Raw genomic sequence first — 22025 nt, forward strand, 5'->3', positions numbered from 1 at the left:
GCCGGGCCGGGGCGGCCGCAGCTGGCAGCCTCACGGTGGGATCCAGCCTCACGCCGGCTCATTTCCAGTGTATCTCAGGGCAGGGGTCGCTGGGCTGTACCAGGGGCTGACCATCTGCCATGCAGGAGCAGGGAGAGAAGGATGGATCTGTCATGAAGGACCAGGGGGGAAAAAAGGACCTGCCGTGCAAGGGCGTGAGTAAGAATTTAAGCGAAGATGCGAACAGTTCAAGTGCTGAGGACTAGTATGTGCTTTCAAAGGATCCATTTCACCAGGCAATCTGCTGAAGTTGTGTGTGGACTTGCATTTTTTTTCAGATGATTAATCATGATATCAACACAGAATATCCCTCTTCCCAAATCAACGTTTTTTTGCAAAAGGTACTAAATAATTTGAGTCAGTGGGATTTGTGCTTCTGAGTTACTCAGGCCTGGATCCTCAACAAACCAGATGTCTGGGTCTCTGCAGGCGGCAGGGTACCCAAATACTCACAGGATCCATCAGCCATGTGTGCGGTTTAGAATTGCACAGGGCTGGCCATCCAGAATATGCATGATACTGATGTTGTAAAAAGCCATTTCGTTAAGTTTCACAGACGAGGAATTTGTGGGGCATGAAATGGGTAGAGTGCAGATTTCCATGCTAAGTTCCAAAATTCACTGGCAGTAGGAGGGAAGCAAAAAAGGCTGTGAATTTTGCTTTCCTGACACACCCCGAACTGTAGCAACTGACTTAATTTACCTGAGCATCAGACTGGACTAAAGCAAGAGCAATCAATAGTTAACAGCAACAAGGTTGAAAAGGAGAGCAGGCTGAGTGGATGTGGATACAAGATGTGCATCTTTCTGGGGGATTTGAGGCCAGTTAAGCCAAGGCTTCAGCATTCCACATGGAACTCATAAAAATCCCCCTCAGATCTGGCCAAATGTTATTCTGTTCAGCCCAACATCGTTTTCTGGGAAGAAACAAGGTCCTGGGGGAAAAAAAGCTGCATTTTTACCATTCTTTTGGAGCCTTCTTTTCCTCTTAGGCCAAACCTGAACTATTAAAACATCAAGAGCATATTTCCCACTGCAGACTCTTCCTCTGCATGCTGAAAATGTAATGTTTATTACCTGACTTTATCCTGTGACTCAAACAGCTGATTGCCGGTTGCAGTCAGATCTAATAAATATCCCATGCTCATACTCTTCTTCCAGATTTTTACATGTAGACTATGTTCTCCCTGGCTCCCGCTCCCACAGGGAACAGCAATATTCCTTAAAACGCATTCCAACACCTCCCAGATTTCTGGAACCTGGGTGTCTTGTTTCAGCTATATGTTTTGTGGCACGCACCTGAAACTGAAGCAAGTTTATTAATTGTTGACTAAGCAAGACAAGGATGCCAGGGACACCCACTAGACTGAATGTCATTTCTTCCTCTGTAATCCGATAATCCTGAGGCATCATATCATTCAATCCTAGAGACTCAGGGAATGTTCTAGGTCTCAGAAGGTCAGAACTACTTTAATTTTGGCAAGACGTACAGGCTAAGCTAACTCTGTTTTCCCAAGCGTGAGAAAATCAGGCTCACTGGCCCAAGAGGTGCTCTGAGTTACCATATTGCTGCCTCCTCGAGGGCACAGACGCTGGTTTACTGTGCTCGGTATTCCACATCTCAGTTTAAAAAAGCTACCAGAGAATGGAGACAGATATAAGTATCCACTGAAACGGTTGTGCAGGTCCTTGGACTGAGTCAGCAACGCTATGAGAAATAGGAAATTCAGAACTTCACTATGGTGGTTTGCCAGTGCCCTCATGCCTTCTCTGCAGCTTCTGGATCTCCTGTGGTTCTGTGCATGGCTCTGTTAGAAGTACATTAAAAGCTATTCTGAAATGCAGGTTCTTATAAGTAAAAAAGGGATAACAAAGAGTATAATCACATGAGAATGTCTTTGACTAAAATGCTCTGTCAAGCGTACTTCCCTTTGTGTTAAAGCCTTCTTTGTAGAGTCTATTTATGTCACGGGAATGGCTTTGCTGCTCACACTGAAGGATCTGCTAAAGGCTGATGTCATGGCCTAGTTAAGAAGAAGAGGACTTATAATGACACACTTGTTCTGGAAACTGAACATAGGCTTTTTTGCTGTAGATGATGTGTCTCATCCACAACGTGGGCAGCAGGTTGCACAATCTAGAGAAAAAACAAATGGATCTCCTCGGAAAGATGAGCTCCAGTGTAGCAGCATTCTCTTGCTTAGGCCCCTCAATTGCTTACCCAGCACTCTCATTAGACAAAGGAGTCCTTGGTCCAGGGAATTTGGTTGCTCCATCTTTTGGCTCAAATCCTCTGTGATCCCTGCAGTGTCACAGGTAATAGTGGCAAGCTATTAAACAATGGCACAGCAAGACCTCAGCTGTATGACTTCTTTTATTTTCCAGATCTTGTTACCTAGTTGTTGATGTTCAGGTCTTCTCCTCACCACCCTCCCTCTGTCAGTTATGAAGTGTGAGTGATGACCAACCAATTCACTGATCAGAGAAGACCAGAAATGTGCCAGAGGAACCCTCAATCAAGGAATTATGATGTGTCAAAATGCTCTGAGGAAACAACTCAACCTTGCTCTCTGATCATTTCTTTGTTGAGTTCATTTGACACCTACCTGGTGGGCAGTTAGGGAGGTAGGGCCATGTCTGCAGTCAAATGACCGTCACCACCTGCTTCATCAGACGGGTGACATACAAACATGGTCACATCTCTGGCACCACTGGCTGTGAAATGCGTTGCATCAGGGAAGGGCTTCCTGAGGAACATCAGTCATGTACATGTAGTCATCAGTCAATTTTTTATTCAGAGTTACAGTGAAAAGTTTTCTAAAAAATTTTTCAAATGGAGAAGCAACATTGTGTCAGCAAGTCCTGTAGCTCAACAGCAACAGGCAGCTTCTTCCTGCTTGACCTCCTAAAGGGTCACCTTTTGAGGGTCAAGAAAATCCTAAAAGCAAGGCATTACCTTGAATACAGGACCTACAAGCTCCTTCAAGGAAACTTCTCACTCTTCCCCTTTCTGATCCTCTTGCAAGCTCAACACACTGATCTCCTGATGCCTTTTGATCCTGCCCTGGACTCTTCCACTCCCCCTTCCTGCCACACCAGTGTTCCTGCTGCACAAACCAGGACCTCCCTTAAGAACGTGACTTCCTCAGGGCTCCTGGACCCCATGTTGTCACACTGTGTATATAACCTGACAGCTGGGAGATTTAAAAAATCTTGTTTGAGAACGAAGGGAGGGTAAATATGAATGAGGCAGGCTGAGGTGGAGGGAATAAAAATCACCATACTGTGTATGGACAGGGCTCTGCGTGCGTGCTACTGAAATGCTAACCTTGCACATTTTTTTCAGCCTCCCACTCTTTGGCTCGGTACCCACGGGGAGGTGAAGGCTGGGTTATTACCGGAGGCAATTGCACAACCGTGCCACATGTTTTCTACTCCACTCTACTGGAAGTGACTAGCTCTAGGCCCCACTGTCCCTCCCCTTGCTGTCCCTCCTGTCAAGGCAAGGTGTGTCCATGCTTAGTCAGTGACCCGAGGTCTGTGCCGTGGTCAAGCTCATCTGGGAAGTCCTGTGCCCTGAGTGTGGGATGCACAGCTGGCTCTCTCCTCACAGCCCCTGGCTGCTTAGACGAGGTCTTGTCCTGTTCCCCTCCAACCACTTGTGTCCAGTGCAGGGTATCCCAAAACAGGAGGGAAGTGCAGTGGTGTAATGCAGCCAGGGCAGGCTCTGTAGCAGGACACTGTGTTCAAAAGGGTCCTGATAAATGGCATGTTCTCCAGCTGTGTTACGGCATCACAGCTCATACCCCTTCCCCTGTCCCAAAGCACCAAACATGACCGCTCTGCCCTGCCTAACAAGGCGCAACAGAACAAAGCAGAGGTGCAGGGGAAAGGGTTAAACATGAGAATATCTGATCTCCTTGCCTCGTACTCCATTAGGACTTCTTGTCTTGCTTTCCTCAAAAATCTGGACAAACACTTATCAGCTGAATCCCAGCTCCTCTCTGCACTGGGGAAAGACCCGTGTCTCGAGCACCAAGTGACATCTGGCTTAGCTGTGGCACAGAGAGGCCTGGACTTGCCCAGCAAGTCAGTAACTGAGCTAAGCGTAAAGCCCTTCCCTCCAGCTTCAGCTCAGCCAGCAGGCTCTGGGTCCGCGGTCCCGCGGTGCAAGGCCAGCTCCCCCCCAGCACGGCTGGAGGAGCGAGCCCCCTTGCACAGCCACTGCAGCAAACGGGTGTTGCACCGGGCAAGTACGGCGTGGTCCATCCGGCTGGTGGCATTGGCACAGCCCTCTGCTGCCTTCTTCTAGCAAAGCCATTCGGAGGACAGTGATTTATGGTTTTACTTTTTCGTAGCTAAAAGAACATCAAATCTAAATGGGAAAAATCTTTGAAATGCCTATGCCATGAAAGTACAGTCTTTTTCTTTATTGGCGCTCTTTCTCATGGCCTTGTGCCATGAAGTTTGGATGGTCTCTGCAGATGGCTATCCCATGGCACCTCTGGCCACCTGTTCTGTTGTTGCATCACCCTCGGAGAAAGCGTTTTTTCCTTCCGTCTGCTCAGCATTTCTCTGTAAGCAGCTTGGCCCATTGCCTCTGCTCCTGCCACTGTGCACCTCTGAGAAGAACATCAGTCTTGGGGCCAGCAGAAGGACCTTCATGAGATGCCTATACCTCATCTGAGCAGAGAGGGAGCTCAGGCAATAGCATCACAGCTAAAGCTAAACACAAAGTCTATATGCATTTTGTATGTCTTTTTATACGGTAAAGTTTTATCTGAAAAGAGAAGTCATATGACTCGAAAAGAATATGGTTAATTGTCCCAGGTTCTGTTTTCAGACACATTTGTAAATGCTTTGGCTTTTTTTCTCCCCTTCTTTGGCAATAGTCTGAGTAATACAAATGTATAAATTAAAATAGCTTTTCATTCTTTACTACATCAGGGATTATCTTAAATTCTCTGTAACATACAAAAAATACCTGTGAAGATGCAAACTGCTAGTTTCTTGTTTATATATTTTAAAATTATTAGATATCATTCACTAATTACCTTTAATGGATTTAATAGTGGCATTTCAACAACTGATCTTACTCTGTGTGTACTGTGCACTATAAGTATCAGACAGACACACTGCAGATTTCTCATGCCAGAGGGTTAACAACCTTGGTTGCAGCCTTTTCGGCAACATACAGTATAGGTTTCTTTTAAGGGAAGACCAAGTTTATACATAGAGGTGATGTTTGTTATAATATAGCTGGGAAAGGTGGATAAACCCTACTTCGTATAGGGCTTACCCTACAAATAGGCTAGCCTTACATCACACAAAACACAGTCACAGGACTATTTATAAAACCCAGCTACCAATTTGGTTTGCAATTTAATCTACAAAATGCATTAAAATGAAAGTAATTAATTGATGCCTTTGCCATGCCTGAATTTACTCTTTTGTTCATATGGCACTACAGAAATATGAGTTATATTTGGCAGCCCAGCTGTCCGTGCCTGGGAGAGGCAGTTAATCTGCCACCAGGCCCTTCTCTCAGGTTAAGATATTCAACAAGCCACTAAAGTGGATAATCTTTATTTGCTCTGATACTTTCAGTTTAATTTGAAGTTTAGCTGATGAAGCCTTTTTATGGTGTTTCATTTTGTTGCATATCTTCCTTTATCTGCATGTTGCAACTCGTATAATGTTCATATTGTCCGAGGTGTTCTGATATGGGACCTTCTCTTCACTATGGCCTGTGAAATATTTTGTCTCCCACACAATAATAAACCCTTTTTTATCTCTCTGGATATTGCTGTTACTCCTATTAATTTATACAAGTACTTTTTCTTGTAATGTTTTTTTTGTCATTTGAAATAAATTGCTTTGGGTTTCTTCGCTTTAGATACATAGGCGGGGGAAACTAATATCATTATTTGAATTTCCTTTAAAATAAAATACTGAATTCTTTTTTCTTTTTTCTCCTTAAGGATTTTTTTCAGCCTTTAGCTGAACAGCTAACACAATTTTGTTAACCAGAGCTGTTAATATAAGTCTCAGATTTTACAGTGACTGTTTTCTCACCTGTCCCCATGCAAAACCGAAGAGAGACATCCCTTTGCTAAAGCTGCTGGTTTCCACCAGGGGTTCTTAGGTGAAAGTGCGTGGACGACTTTAGGCACGATACCAGTGTTACCAAGAACTGTTTCCTCAGATTTTTCTTTTAACACGTGCCTCTTCTTGAAAGCCAAAGATTGAAGTTCAGTTTATTGCTTTGGTTTGGCTTTAAGGGCTGAGCATTGTGCTACAGTCCTCGAGGAGGCAGAACAGGAACATAGTAAAGAAGCAGGTGTCTTTCTCGGGATTATTTACCTTTGGTGACAAGTGGTTCCAAAATTGCTTAAGACTGCTGGGGTAGACAAGGATTCCTGCACATAATAGTGTTATGATAGTACTAAGGCTATTTACACCCACCCACCAATACCTTTTCTTCCTGCAATTGCAGTGACCGGTGAGCCACTCTGTTACTGGACTATTGGTAGTCATCTACAAAGCTGAACAATAGAAACTGAAAAGAAGTCAGAGGAAAATATACCAGAATTGGGTTGAGGTGATTAAAATTGCACCTCTCAATATCTCACTTTATTTTCATGGGAAAATACATTTTCTATAGTGGTCATAAATTTGGAGGTGTAGGACACTTCACATTTTTCTGTCATCTTTGCTAGGCAATGCAGTGAAGACTGTATGGCTTATAGCAAACTTTGCAGAATAAGTTTTGCTGTGACTGGAATTCATCAATATTTATGATGGCCTGTATTTACTTATTAATTGCATCTTTTGTGTCAGTCAGTCCAATTCAGAATAATATATTTTAAAGTGCTGGTGGAACGGAACCTGCAAAGGAAATATTGTGGAGAATGAAATGCTCCAGAAAAATAAAAAAAAATAGTCATAATCATACATTCAGGCAAAGTAGAAGTGCTCCCATGGCATCCATTTCTTACTGACTTGGTGTCTTGCTCCATTTCAATACGATAATACCTGGAAAGGAAATCCAATGCGTCAGCACATGTAACTTACCAGTAAATCACTGTAACCTCTCTGGGAATTATCTAGAATTAAGCTAATTTTCCCAACACATTTCTTTAGAACACAATAAAATTTTAGAATACTGTTATAATTTTAATTTAGCATTGGAAATGAGTAAGTTTCAAAAACCTTCTATGGAACTGCCAAGTGCTGCCTTTAAAAGTGAGAGTAAACATATGTAATCATTCATTTTCAAGCAGGATGAACCAAAGTTAATGGCTATAATTTAGTATAGAAAACCACTCTGCTTGGAGGATTATAAGAAATTAGATTTAGGCATTTTGGCTATATCAACCATTTACTGGTGATGTGGCCTAATTGAAATTCTTTGTGATCGACAGTTAGGTACAATGATTCACTTGGCTTTTTGTACCAGCTTAATGTGGGGACTAGTCGCTGAAGATACTAGATACGTACAGATTGTCTCTTGATCTGCCAGGTGCGCAGTGACCTCAGACACATAAGAAGTATTATCATAAGAGGAAATATCTTTCCTGTGGTTAAAATCATGACTGCCAGTTCACTGAAGCCATCACCGAGTATGGCAAAGATGTTGCATGCCTTTTTCAGCAGTGATATCTTTTATTAGACCAGCTAGCCTTGTTGGAAGAAGTAGCCAGTCTTTCAGACACACAATCTCTCCTTCAGGTCTGAAAAAGCACCCAAAAGCTTTCAAGCTAAGTAAAAGTTGGGACCACCTGTTCTGAGCTTTCTGAGAGAGGAACCAGCTGAAGCACCAACTGCCTGAGCTAAAGGGCAGTTAGTGCTTGTGGAGCAAAGTGGGCATTAGGGTGTCAGAGAGCTGGTAAGTGGTTCCTGGAGGACTGAGAATCAGGTATTTTATACCTTGTGGATGTTAAATTGGTTAGTAGAAGGAAGAAGACGATAGTGAATAGGATCTCCATTGAGTCGCTGGTTTTGATGGCTCTGTAGATCTATGAATTTTAGTTTTACATGCTCATCCTTAAAGTGTACTTTGCATGTGTCCATTCGGATTTCTTTTTGGTTTCAGTTTACAGCATCCTGAATGACAACAGGCAACTTGGCATGAGTCATGTTTTCTAGCAAATGCCCAGCACGCTATTGCTTTGAAAACTGCTATTTTGCACGAGTTATTTACTGGAGAAGTCGAAGATGCGAGTGAGAGGACAGACAATAGGGGGCATTTCTGGAGAAAGATCTGTATGGTTTCTATTACTTGGTAGTTACACAACCACTTTATTATCAGTATTTCCATCTCTAACTGATAATCTGCTAAATCTTTTGGGTTGTGTATGTGTTCATTCCTTCTCCATATGACATTTATACAACACTTCCCATCAGCAGATGCTGGCTGCCTCCTGACTGTTTTCCTAACTTTTGTGATTTATAAAAGGTGTTAAATTTTATTCCACAAGAGACTGTGCCTGATTTTTTAACACCATTCTTAAACTTCCTTTCAGCCCCAAACATTTCTGCACTGCTCTTCCCTGCAGTTTTCTGGCTACTACATCAGAGTCAAGACACACTATATAGCTAACGTTCAGTCTTAACATTCACTCTTTTTCAAAGCTTAATCTTCAGGCAAAGAGCATTGCCTGTGCTGTTGTGACCTAATAAGCTCCCTTGCACAGAACAGAGAACCTCTGCCATTAACGTGGCTTCACATAGACACATTCAAGGCGGTTTGTGCTGAAGCATTTTCTCTGCTGGGTTATTTGTGCACAACAGATATCTTCACAGGGATCATGAATCTCTATAAAGAGTGTTACCGAATCCTTTCACTCACAGGCACTGGAGAGCATGCTGACAGCCCTGTAGCTGGAATTTTGCAGTTTTCTGTGGACTGGTGCAAACACCCCACCTAGTTAGGCTTCTCAGGGAACGCTTGTAGTTTGGACTGAATATTTCTGTTCTATGACCTGCTGGAATTTAGCAAACTTTTTTCTTACTAAATCCAACTTCTGTATAAGCTGCTACAACCAGAGGTTTGCAGAAGACCGAGTCAAGTAAGCAGCACTATTTCTGAGTGAGTTTTGTTACAAGCATGACTCACAGCAGCACAGATCTGAATCTGGCAAAGGGAAGGAGGAGCCACCCGGAACACCTGGAACATCTGCGCTCCAGGTGAGACTGAATGATGGAAGATGATCACCATGCTGGGGAGGCAAGGATGTCTCCCAACGGCATTGTGTAATATTTGTGCATATTCACAGTGGAGACAGAACTTATTTCCTTATCTAGACCAGTACTCTACCTCATTTTGGGTTATATTCCTGACAGATCAATTGTCTAACCCCTAGCAGCTCTGTTAGCAACTGTGTCAGCAAACTACTGCAGTATTCTGTTAATGTTAATTCGTAATGTAACGTATTCTGGGCAATGTTTCTGTCTGTGGGTTTCCTTTTGTTCTTAAAATACCTATAAACCTGGCTTTTGGCTTCAAAAGATCACAGTACCCTACATCAGAGTGCTGTGATTGGATGATGCCTACAGGGAATATTACCCTGTGTTGAACATAGTTCATTTCCCCAACACTGTGGATTTCTGGTGGGTTAAAAAAAAGCAGGGTTCGAATCATTCAAAGATTTCTAATATAAGCACTATCCAATAAATACCTTTCCCCCACTTGGAAAGTCTCTGGCCAAATACTGTCCCTCAGTTCCAGCTCCTCCTTACCGCCTCTCCCCATTTCCGGACGGGTCCTGGCCCCCAGCCCTTATCTCCTCCAGCCCCTGGGCTGTTTACAAAGAGCAGTTATAAAGAGGCTGACCCAGCAGAGAGTGGAGGGGAATTACAAGGTGCAGGAAAACAGCAGCACCAGACCAGGCTGGGTGTCTGCTTCACTCACCACGACCTGCTCTGCACCATGGGGAAGGACGGGCTGCTCATCAAACCAAACATCTTCCTCCTTCTCCTCTTCTTCCTTCCTGGAAATACCTCTCCCACCACAGAACCGTAAGCTGCACATGTGGAGGGGGGAGGGAGGTCTTAATTCTCCTTTTTTCCTTCAGTTTTCTTCCTTTCTGTCAATCCGCTGTGCCAGTTTCTTCCACTGCTGCCCCGCATCCCACTACTAGCCAAGCCCTGAGCTTCCTGCACAGCTCTGCCAGTGCTCCCCACTCCCACCCTGCAGCCCCCTGGTTGTCCAGCCCTGGGACCCCCCACAGCTCTGCCAGTGCCCATAATCCTGCCCTGCAGCTGCCTGCTAGTCCAGCCCTGGATCCTCACAACATCTTTGCCTAAGCATATTCCTGCCTAGAAACCTTCAGCTGCCTGGGGTTTTGTGCTTACCTTTCCTGTAGTATGCTTGTTTCAATCACCGAGTTATTTCTCCACGTTCTCCTGTTGCTTTCAAGCCGGTTTGCTCCCCTTTCTCCTGTTTCTTTCAAGCCAGTTTGTTTCCCTTGGCAGCATCAGATGTACTTGTTCCCAAAGAGGATCTGTGACCTAGATTCTCTTCCTCTGGCAGGGAGCCCGGCGCTGGCACCCTCCCCTGGGGCATCCACCCCAGGGCTCTGCAGGCCTGCAGCATGGCTGCAGGGCCCGCTCTCCTGAGGTCCCCAAGGAGGGGGGGCAGCCTGGGATGGCACGGGCAGACTGGAGGCTGGCATCCCCACGCCAGCCTCGCCTACCAGAGAGGACTGCTCTGGAGCCTCTAGTCTGGATGGGAGCAGCCTCCCTCTTCAGACCCTGGCTGCTGTCACACGCTGTGCCTCTTGCTGCGCTGGCAGAAGCGCAGTTCTCACCGCTGCGGGTCTCGTAATGCTTGCCACACAGGTTTCATGCCCACAAGCACCGCAGCAGTGCTAGCAGCCGTGGCAGAAGGTGCAGTGCTACTGCTGCCGCTCACTGTGTGGTCAGAGGTGAACTGGTGACCGGCCCAGACTGAAAGACCTTTGACTCACTGTACCATCAACCTCCCATTCATCTGCCCTCTTTGGGTGCTTCTGGGACAGATCAGCCAGCCATGTCTGCTTTGGGGTCAGGCTGAGCTCTCTGGTCTTCCTACAGTAATCTGATGTAATTAAGTAATTAAGTAATCTTAATTCATCCCTGCCCAAGATCACGGGGAAAGGGAATGAATCCGTACTGCTCAGGCCTCTCCTCCTGTGAGCAACCTGCTACTCTTTATCCCTGACCTGGTCACCATTTTGGGAGGGGAGAAGGAGAAAGGGCTGAGAGAGGTGCGGGAGAGGGGGGTGTAGTTGGAATCCACCGAATGAAGATAGGAGCCCAGTAAACGGTTGGGGAGCAGGGAGTCAGTGGAGTCTGAGCAGTGAATTGCTAGGTAGGTGTGAGGGTAGTGGTTCTGTTTTAAGTGCTGCAGGGTAGACCAGATGCTGTGTACAACACAGAAAGGAAGCCACCCTTGAGTTGAAGACAAAATGAAGTTTCCAGCCAAAGCTTGCTTCCTGTGCCCAGCACAACTAGGGAGATAGCTTCTTTGAGCAGCAGCAGTTGCTGTTATTTCTGTTTCAGATATGGCTGGCAGCACAGGAGACACAGTTAAGGTTCAGACTATATATGAGAAAAAAAACTTCTTCACCAAGTTAGTGCAGCACTGGAACAGGTGACCTAGAGAGATGGTGGAAACTCCATCTATGGGGTCCTTTGCAACAGTCCTGTTCGAGGAGAGAAGTTGGGCTTGAGACATCCAGAGATCCCTTGCAACCAAAAATTTTATGATTCTGTAAGATACTGACAGTGAGATTTTTTTTTTCTTGCTCTGGATCTGTTCGGGAAGAATTCAATAGGAGGTATCGTTCTCCTATTCTGATATGTCGCTGTGCATGCTAGCTACTTTACAATGCAGTGTCCATGCTTGGGAATATACTGCATATAGTCAGAAATGCAAGGTCATGATGGCACATGAATTGGCAGGTGTGGATTTGGATTGCTGGAGCTGATGAAATTCACTGGCTTCTTTGGTTGGGTGTTTGTTCCAGGAAGTAGCTGAGAGTCAATACACAGACATTAGTCCATCTTAAGCTAGCGTATTACCTGCTGTACACAGATAAACTCGTCATTTTTGCCTCAGCCACTTTCTCTAGGGTCTCCTATCCCTCCTTGTTGCCTGATTCTGCCGGAGTCACTGCCTCTGTTTTCAGAACAGTTCATTGCATGCAAGGAGGCTGCTGAGGTCTCTTTTGGCAGCCCAGGTGCTTTTTGTCCTGGAATGTCTATACATGGACTTTCTGACCCAAGTTATTTAAAGCCCTCATAGTACTTTAATACATCTAGCTCTTTCCACCAACACATCCCAAAACAGCTAAAGGGAGGTCTATAAACAGCGTATTTCATATCCTTGTTTCAAAGGCAGGGAAGCTGGTGTAGGGGAAAGTTCTGCACGTTGGCCAAAATTTCAGCAGAACACTGAACAGGAAGAGGAATGAGGCCAAATTCCCCACGAACTAGGTCACGCTGTCCCTTCGGTAGACTGGATGCTACAGTCAGATTGCCAGTGCCACTGACAGGGGGCAGGGAAAATGAGATTAGGGGAAGCAGGCACGGGGTGAAGCTGTGGTGAGAAGGCTCTGAAGGAAGGGGAGCGCCGGAGCAAGCAGATAGTCACAAGCTGTAAGTCACTCCCTGGGTGGCTGGAGCTCCCTCCTTTCACTGCTTCTGCAGCAGCATGCACTGACCAGAGTTGCTGGCTGGCTCCTCGCCACACTTTATCCCATTGCCTGGGGTTAAGGGAAATGAAGGTACTGCCTGGGTCCCACTGCCTCCACAGTAGCTTTAGGACTTCCTAAAAGCTCAGAGCCCAGGCAATAATGTAGCTCTGGACAGGCCCAGCTATCTCTCTCCCCAGGGCTGCCACCATCTGGCAAGGTGGACGTTAGCCTTCCCCGGTAGAGGGCCCACGGAAAAGTGGTATGAGCAGTCCTGACCACATGTTTCCTCCTAGGCATACAGTGGTTAGTATGCCCTGCAGACTGCATTGCCACCAGAAGCTCCTGCTGCTGCATCTGGATAGCTTGAATGTGCACAGGGAAAAAGAAATACCAGGTCCATAAAAACGGTCCAGCATCAGACCAGAGGACTACATTAGCTCTGTATTCTATCTGTGTTGGTGGCCAGTTGTAGGTGCTGAGCGACAGAGTAGAGGAGCAAGGCAAGTACTGTGGAAATGAGTTTCCCATCTGCTATAGCCTTATGGAGCTTATATCAGAGGTTCAAGGTCTTATTGTGGCAGGGATTACACCTGTGCCGCTATGCTTTCTAGCCATTTCTGGGCAACAAATTTACCCAGGACATTTTTTATAACCTTCGTATCAGGAGTAGCTGATCTTCTTGCCCTTATGAGCCTCATACCAAATTTTATATAGCTGGTGCCATAGGGCAGATACCATATGCCTTGGAGAGTTACTGGCAGGTGGGGAGCGACAGCTTCTTTTAAGGGCCTGCACTTGGCTGGACACGCAGGTAAGGCCTAATTATCCAAATCAGTGGCACCTGCTGGCTCCTTTTGTCCTCCTCACCCAGAGGACAGTCGGCTACTGTCTATCACCTGATGCAGCCTGGCTGTATGTGCCCTTCTTGGACTGCTTGAGAGCACCAGATGGCTCAAGAGCCACAAGCTGGCCATATCAGAATTGAACATTTTGACTTTACAGCATCTGGCAGCATTAAGTTCCTCAGTTTAATTTTGTACATTAGTGACAAAGTTTCTGCTTCCTTGTATTTTTTCTAAGCCAGTTACTTAATATTTTCAGCTGGTGTTGTTTAGTACACACATCGTCACAGGTGGTGAACAAACCATAATTTCTTTTGTGCACATCATGACTTTATAGCTTTCTGTCATGCCTTTTTCCAGGCTGAAGAGTCCTAATCTATGTAGTGGCTCCCCCTATGGAAATCATTCCAGATTTCAGATCATCTCTGCCATCTTCCACTGAATCTTTTCTGCTAAATCCATTTTTTAAATGGGAGCCAACCAGCATGCCGTATATCACATGTGGAAGTACCTTGCAATTATACAATCGCAAAACCACGTGTTCTGATTTGTCCTCTATTCCTTTCTGAACACTTCCCTACAGTCGAATGAGAATTTTCCCAGAGTGATCAACAGCGCTCATGCCTAAGTGGTAATACCCCACTTAGTGATACAGCGTATACACGATAGCATATGTACTGTTGGGGTAATTTTTTCTTCCTCTATTGATTATTTTCCTTTTATGAACAGTTCATTTGTCATTTTTGCTGCGCAGTCCCACCATATGACAAAAGTTTTCCACAAATATGTAAGTCAGTTTTAGGTATTTTCCTACTCCGGACAATTACCAGAAAATTGTACTTCCTGGATCATTTAGAAGTGTACTGAACAACAGGGATCCCAGCACAGACTCCGGAGATTTTCACTGGTTCCTACCCTTTGTGTCCTTTCAACCAATTAATCCAGGTCAGAATTAATAATTTGATTTATTGGTAAAAAATTAGTAAAATGATCCCTTTTATGGGATGGCAGCTTAGTTTAAGGGTCTTTTGTGAGCTTTGTCAAAAGCTCTTCGAAGATGCAAGTACACTTGTGTTGCAATAAACCACTAGTCTCTGAAACCCTTTGTGTGCTCATCTTAATAAGGTCCCAAACTGCAAGCACTCACATTTTTGCTCAGCATGAGAAGGATTTGGAAACCTGGATAGGCAAAGACAGGAGCAATCAGACAAGTGGGTGGTTTTTTCCACCCTAAAACTGCTGAATTTTCAACCTTTTTTAGCTAATGCCTTTGAGTCTCAATAGGAGATTGTGGGTTATACAAAAATCAATTAACAGCCTGGAACCTTTCACACCGTCCTTACTCCCTGCTGCGAAGCCGAACAAAACGTTCTTTGTAAAGAACTCTATTAGCATAGAAATTGTTCCTTCCACTTCAAGCATCTTCCTGCTTTTAGGCTAATTAGCTAGGCAGTTTAATATGTATAAACCCAAAGTAAAATGAATGCTCATGTGTATATGCACTGCAATTCACAGGGATAGTAATGGATTAGGCGTGCTGATTTGTTAATTTCCTTTCACTTAATACTGTTTCCTTAAAACTGTTTCACATTTCTGATCCTTCTGATTCTTGTTTCCCTCTCTTCCTAGGCAGTATATGGTGCTACTGCCCTTTCTGATACACACTGATTCTCCTGAGAAAGCCTGTGTTCAGCTGACCCACCTGAATGAGTCCGTGACGCTGAGTGCCACACTCGAGTATCAGGGGGAAAACAGGAGCTTGATTGATGACGTGGTGTCAGAGAAGGACGTGTTCACCTGCATCCCTTTCTCTGTGAGTATCTCATCCTTGTGGAATGATCCTTTGTGTTTATTGATGTGGCGCAGTAGATCTAAACAGTCCAGAAATGAGAAATAAGACACGTTGCAGTCAGAGACTTCTAAGCTAAGCCAAACAAAAAATGAATTTGATGTGGAAAATTGACTGTGGTAGCCTCATGAGGAATAATTTTCCACCATTATCAAATTCTGTGTCCCACATGATATTTCTGTGCATGCAGGGCTTAGAGAACTCTTTTGCGATCCTTCATCCTAGAACTTTGACTGACAGAACATACTCCATGTTTGTTTGATCTGTGTAAGCCTCAGAGGAAAAATAGCGAAATGGAATGAGAACAGTAGAAGCTGGGGAATGGTTAAAGACAATGAGGTCCATAAGGTCATTTGTCTCCTTCTGGAGCCTATGCATGATTGTTTCCTGGTTGGTGAGTAATCTAAGCAACGGGTCCCACCCCCTAAATAATGAATCTGGGTTGATTTCCATTTTGATAAATCATAGGATGGAACAAGATCAGATTCAATATCTCTCTAAGGAAAGTGTATAAATGAAGGAAGGGAAAAGGCTTCCAGTATTGGAAGGAGAGGAAGAAAAAACATAGAGGAAACACAAGGAAATTGAGAAGATCTATCATTGCAACATTTCCTGAAGGAAAACGAAGATTTTCTTGAGACAGAGGAGACAAGCCCTCCAAGTTCATATCAGAAAATCATGTTTTTCTCTTGCTTCCAGCACTGAGTCTTTGGTGTCCATTTACGGAACTTTCAGACCTAGCTAATACTTCAAAGGCTTAGTGCAATGGGTGAATCAGTAAAGCAGTTATCCTCTTCATTTTCCTTAGCTTCCAAAATCCAATAGCACATCAGTGGCATTTCTCACTGTGACAGTGAAGGGCGCGACACTACAGTTCAGGAGCCGCAAATCGGTGCTGATCAAGAATTCTGAGAGCTTGGTCTTCGTCCAGACAGACAAACCCATCTACAAGCCCGGACAGACAGGTATGGGGAATTGGGTTGGTGTTGACTCTGACAGCAGAAAATCTTACGGGCTTCATTCCCCAGAGGCCCCATACTTTTATTAAAGTTTTCAGACATCTTCATGGGGGGAATTAAAACGCTCAGTAAATCTTATTTCTGTCAGCTGAGTTCTAGGGCATGTAGTACCTTCATCATTCCTACTCTCCATCCTCCAGGCACAGCATCTCAGCCAGATGTAGGCACAGGCTCAAGTTCATTCTCCTCAGCTAGAGGCATGAATCTGGGATGACTTCAAAGCATAGTCTCCCTTGGCTGCACCTGAATCAACAAAGCAGGACAGGCATTCACAAGGGACAATTCAGTTCAGCCAAGACCTGATTATCCTTCTAAATTTATCTGCCTTTCACCATCTGCAAGAGAAAGAGCCTGAAGTAATTGCTTCCATAATTTAGAGATCTCAATTCAGAGCCTGTTGATCCATGGAATGAATCTGAGTTATAAATTATTGAAACCCTGGCATTTCCTGGTAATAGCTACAAATTTAACAGTGGAATTTCCTTCTTTTCCGTTACACCCTTCAGTTCTGTTTCGGATCGTCTCTCTGGACAAAGACTTCTACCCGCTGAATGAGAAGGTAGAGCCATAATTCTTTGTTGTTAACCAGGAGGCTTAATTCCCAATTAACATCATTACTGTCATCATCCAGAACCACTGAAGACAGCCTTTAAAGCATATGATCCTTTCTTACTCACACCATCCTTGACCCATTCCATATCCTGTCCTGGGACACACTCCACCTGTCTCTATTGACTGAGAAACATATCCCCTTTTTCAAAGGGATATAGGTGTTTAAAACCAGATTTGCAAAGGATTGTATGTGGCTAAGCATGTAGGCAGGGATCTCATTACTGAAAAATGGGTGGGACAAGTTTCCATTGAAAGTGACAGATGTGCAGATGTTTCTGGCAGTGGGTGCAACCACGCGCTTAGAGGCAGAGAGAGCAGCATGACAAGGACTTGGTTTTAAGGAACTGGTGAGAGATGTAAGTCCACCATTAAGCTTTTGGCAATCAGTTCCTCACACAGACAAATTCTTTGAAAACTCTAATTTCATCACATTTTCATACTGTGGTAAGACAAAAAGTTGGGGCTCTAAAATATTATAGAAGAGATTCCTTTAACCATCAAGAACTAAGGAAATAGAGCAAGTACAGAAAAGGAAGAACCCAAAGGACTTCTTAGACGGTTGTTCTTCTGCCCTTCAGTCCAAATCTGGAAATTACTTCCATCCATATGTGACTAATATTTCTAATGCTGATTTTCCTTTGTTCTTTCTCCACAGTTTCCATTTGTCTATGTTCAGGTGAGTGGATAACTACAAGTCTATTGTTTCAGCAGAATGTGCAGGCACAGAGGTAGTAGTCTCCAGCAGCGGTGTTTTCAGGCAGAGGTACAAGGGAAAAAACATGGTAGCATGACCTTTTTCCTTTGTGTAAAGGAAGGCTGAGTAGTTGGGCATCAAAGTAAGTTCCGACAATGGTTCTTTGATTGGGGAATGTGCTGTAGGAACAAAATAGTTAATCAGTGCAAGCCATGCTGTGAACAGAATTACACTTGCCTAGAGGTCATACCGGAATGGCTTATTCCTCTTCCCAAGCAGAACTAAGATTTTCTGTCTGCCAAGTGTGGTTGAAACCACAGAACTGCGTTAAACAAACTAGCAAAACTAAAGAAACAAAATTATGTAAGTAGATGTCCCCTATCTTCCCAAGCATGCCCTTTTTGTTTGGTTTTTTTTAAATGGTTGAACTTCAATGACAGACAAAAGTTAGTAGGAGGGATGTTTCTGTCAATGATTCAAGTGCTCACTTTTTCAGCTGAGAAACCAGAATTTACAATTATTATCTGGGCCATCTTCTAGTGGAAAATTGATGGGAAGGACCCAGCGATGGACCCTGAAGCCATGATAGCAGCACAAACAGTGCTGAAATTATCGTGCACAAATCTTAAGTTGGTTTGCGTGATTATGGGTCCTATGTAGTCAGTCCTGTCATTGCTCCTTGCTGCTTGGGGTTGCTGTCTCCATTCTGCACTGTCTCTCTCTAGAGCTGGGGGTGTTGCCACACAGGGGAGGCAGAAGGTGGGCCAGAAACAGGCTATGCTCCTCTTTTCTACCCTCCTGTCAGAGTGCTGTCACTCTCTCTTCCCCTCAGCAAACTTCCAGGACAGAGCTGCAGAGCTGGTGGGCCACTGATGGTCTATGAATATTTGGAGAAAGAAGAGTAAGAGAGTGTGTGGTGTGGGATAGCAGGTGGAGGAGAGCATCTCAGAACTACCTTCTGCTGAGGCTCTCCCATGGGGTTGTAGAACAGGTCCCTTCCCCTTCAATGCGATGATACTTGACTGAGTACAGGACTTTCATGAAAGGAGCAAGAAGAAATAAATCGTATCCACTGCCTTCAGAAATCCCATATGCCTTTGCCTAACAAGCTGAATTATTTCATAACCTTGTTTTGTGTCAGTACCATGAAAGGCTTCAATTTTAAATCACTAGGAAGGCCATCCTGTGTTTTCAGCTCCAGTCTGTGAGGGATGGTGTTTGTCCATGCTTTTTAAGCCAGTTTATGTAAGCCTTGTCCACCATCACCTCTCCCTTCTCAGTCCAGCGCTGCCCTTTGTTTGGCTTTCCAGATGTCTACAAGGCAGACTTGTAGAGTGGGAAACTCATCTGGCAGCAAATTCACCATTTTTCTCTAGGGTATTTTTTTTGGCCAGATCAGATCTGCCAGTGCAGTTTACCACATGCTTGCATGAAATTTGGACTGGCCCAACGGAAAGGGTGGCAGGAGTGAAGAAAGGTGACAGCTTAAAGTCAGCAGTGCTAAGGAAATAAATGTTCATCAGTCCACACCCTTAATGTCACTAATTGATCATAGTCAGCCACAAAGGCAGAAGTCAGTATGAGCATATTATTTCTGAACTATTATCCTGACTATTGCTTCTGTCATTTTAAAAAAAAAACCTTTCTGAGGAAAAACAAACAAACTGACTTTCAGGCCTTCCCTATAAATACATCACAGAAATGGCAACAAGTTCACAAGCCCAGCTGTAAACATTTTCTTGAATTCCTCTTCCAAGGAAGCCGGTGGTGTCCCTCACAATAAGTGGTGAGCTTTTCAGCAGGTGATGAAGAGGATTTGGTCAGAGCCGTGGGACGTGTTTTACTTACCATGCCTTCCTCCCAGCATGCTTCTTGGGAAGAAGGCCCCCTCTTCTGCCCCCTGACTGGTGACCTCCAACTGGGAGATGCCGTTCACATCCCCTTTTCCCTAAGCCCTGAGATAAAATCTCAGTGAAGTAAATGCACACAGTCGCATACCTTGAGTCACATACCTCTCTAGAGTAAATAGACTTTTGGTGACAGCCAAGGTACAATGCAAAGAGCAGGCAGAACATGAAAGACTCTAAACATTAACCATCCTGCTAAGGAGCCTGGAAAGGGTATGTCAAACTATGCAGCACCACTGCGTTGGTTCAGTGACTTCTACATGAAATTTGGGGCTGAGCTGATGAATTTGGAGCACAGCCTACTGACAGTCAGTTCACAATGAGCAATACTCCGCTGTAGTAGTGATGAGACTTCAGCTCCAGCATTAGGAACGGGGAGAGACAAGAGGGAGAGCTCTCAGCTGGATGCACATATGTGGGATATACTTTCCTCTGTTCCTGTCCCCACTCCCTGACCCTATCACAAGCTTTGGATTCTTACCCGTGTACATTTCTCAGTCCCATAGACTGAGATCAGGTGTCTCATTCCTCAGCAGATTATGCACTGGTACTCAGACAGTCTCTATTCCAGGCATGGAAAAAAAGCTTTTAGCAGGCTGTATAGCAAGTGAAGGAGACTGAAACTTCTCTCCTTTCTCCCTGTGCTCCACTTACTCCTGCCATCCATCTCTTTGTCTTGTTACCTTGCCAGTCTGTCCCTCCCAGCTTCCTGGCCCCATCCTTCGTTACCATGCAGGTAGAGCTGAGAGGGAGACAACATAGGACCTCCAGGTTTAAAAAGCTTTCTTGCATGCTAGTTATGCAGAATTGATAGGTAAGTGCTCACAGATCCTCACAGATTATTGAATAATTACAGCTAGGCATTTCCCATCCAGGATGTATATATACTGGGCACTCGACTGCTCTGTCCCTGGGAGCCTCCTGTACTGTCCTGTGACCTTGAGTTATCCTCACCTGCAGGACCCCCAGAGGAACCGTGTGTACCAATGGCAAGGGGTGGAACTAGAGACCGGCCTTACGCAGCTCTCCTTCCCCCTCACCTCTGACCCCATCCAAGGCTCCTACAAAATTGTCGTGCAGAAGAGCTTCTCATCCCATGTAGAGCACTCCTTCAGCGTGGAGGAATACGGTAAGGAGAGGAGGTATGGGCTGCAAGTGGGGTTGACAGCAATGCCTTTTACTGTGACCTCTCGATTTGGGATTTCCTGGGAATGGCATGGAGAAGGGGGGGACTGAATACATAGGCAATGGGATTCAGAGGGGCTGGCCCAGAAAGTGCTGAGTATCAGAGGCAATGCTGACTTTATGGCATCTCTGCAACCTGCCTGAGCTTGTAGTTGCTCATAGGGCTCTTGGGAGTACAGGGTCTGACAGGCTTCCTGTGCATGTCTTGTGGCACCAATTTCAGCTGATTTTGTTGTAGTCGCTTTTCCGTCCAGCAGCTTGTTGCACGTAGCACTAGATACAGAGTAAGAGATGACAATATTTTGGTGACCCTATTTTGCCTTTCTCTCATCATCTGCATCAGTTCCATTTCTCTACTTGTAGTCTTCTCTCTTTTTCCTGTTCTTCATTGTTTCTGCAAAAGCTCAGAAAATATGTTTGGTAGAAAACTTCAGTCTGAAGAAGAACACTCCACAAATGTTACAAGCAGATGCAAACACCCTGGTAGTAGAGACTGAGTAAGGAGAAATGTGCTGCCCCAGGGAGCACTCTAACCCCCAGTTCTGAAATAAAACTTCTCAGGTCTGGCTAGGCTGTGTGCGTTTGAGGAGGCTGCTTGGCCTCTGCTCCGCACTCCAGGGCTCCCCCCAACTGTACGTGGAGCCCAAATGACCCAGCGCGTTGCTCAGAACCTGCTGTTTCTGGAATACGCAGGGTGCAGACCCAAAGAAGATTGTCACTGGAGTCCATGGGAGCTGGCTTATTTGGATCAAAGTCAGGCATGGTGGCTAGTATGAACATGGTGAATCATCTGAACAGAAACCAGGTTATAGGCTTCGGCCTGCCATGGTGATAGACTGTGCCTCCTCCCTCAAAGATCATTCTGAACATCCTCCAAAATCAAAGATGTATGTCCCTTTCTTAGCCTCACACTAAACTCGTTTTTCTTTTATTTTTTCTTTAGTCTTATTCTCATGAATCTCCCCTGTTGCTAAGTCTCTTGCAGCCTTTTGAGGAAATGTGCCCTGGGGTTGAAACAATGAGTTTGCCTCCCATCCTAGAGGCAAATTTATGTCTAAACTGTATAACCCAGGATTGCCTTCCAGTTCCTGGCTCTGGGTGTGCACCCTCCCTGCTCTTATTTCTTTGCGCTGTGAAAAAAACCTCAGGTGCACCGCCTGGAAGCAGGCCATTACATCCTTCAGTCCAGTCCTGGGCTT

General features: G+C 44.9%; 1 protein-coding gene across 1 annotated transcript in view; it reads left to right on the top strand.

Moving 5' to 3' along the window:
• Window positions 1-9856: 9856 nt before the first annotated feature.
• LOC104072453 (alpha-2-macroglobulin-like) overlaps window positions 9857-22025 on the top strand; it is a gene marked incomplete at its 3' end in the record, with an annotated part of 30888 nt that continues 18719 nt past the window's right edge. The window contains exons 1-6 of the mRNA XM_009577812.1: window positions 9857-10058; window positions 15190-15373; window positions 16218-16374; window positions 16935-16987; window positions 17696-17716; window positions 20602-20770. Coding sequence (XP_009576107.1) covers window positions 9970-10058; window positions 15190-15373; window positions 16218-16374; window positions 16935-16987; window positions 17696-17716; window positions 20602-20770 — 673 coding nt within the window. The remainder of the gene's footprint in view (window positions 10059-15189; window positions 15374-16217; window positions 16375-16934; window positions 16988-17695; window positions 17717-20601; window positions 20771-22025) is intronic.

The sequence above is a fragment of the Fulmarus glacialis genome, unplaced genomic scaffold (assembly GCF_000690835.1).
Source record: "Fulmarus glacialis isolate BGI_N327 unplaced genomic scaffold, ASM69083v1 scaffold7455, whole genome shotgun sequence".
Taxonomy (NCBI): domain Eukaryota; kingdom Metazoa; phylum Chordata; class Aves; order Procellariiformes; family Procellariidae; genus Fulmarus; species Fulmarus glacialis.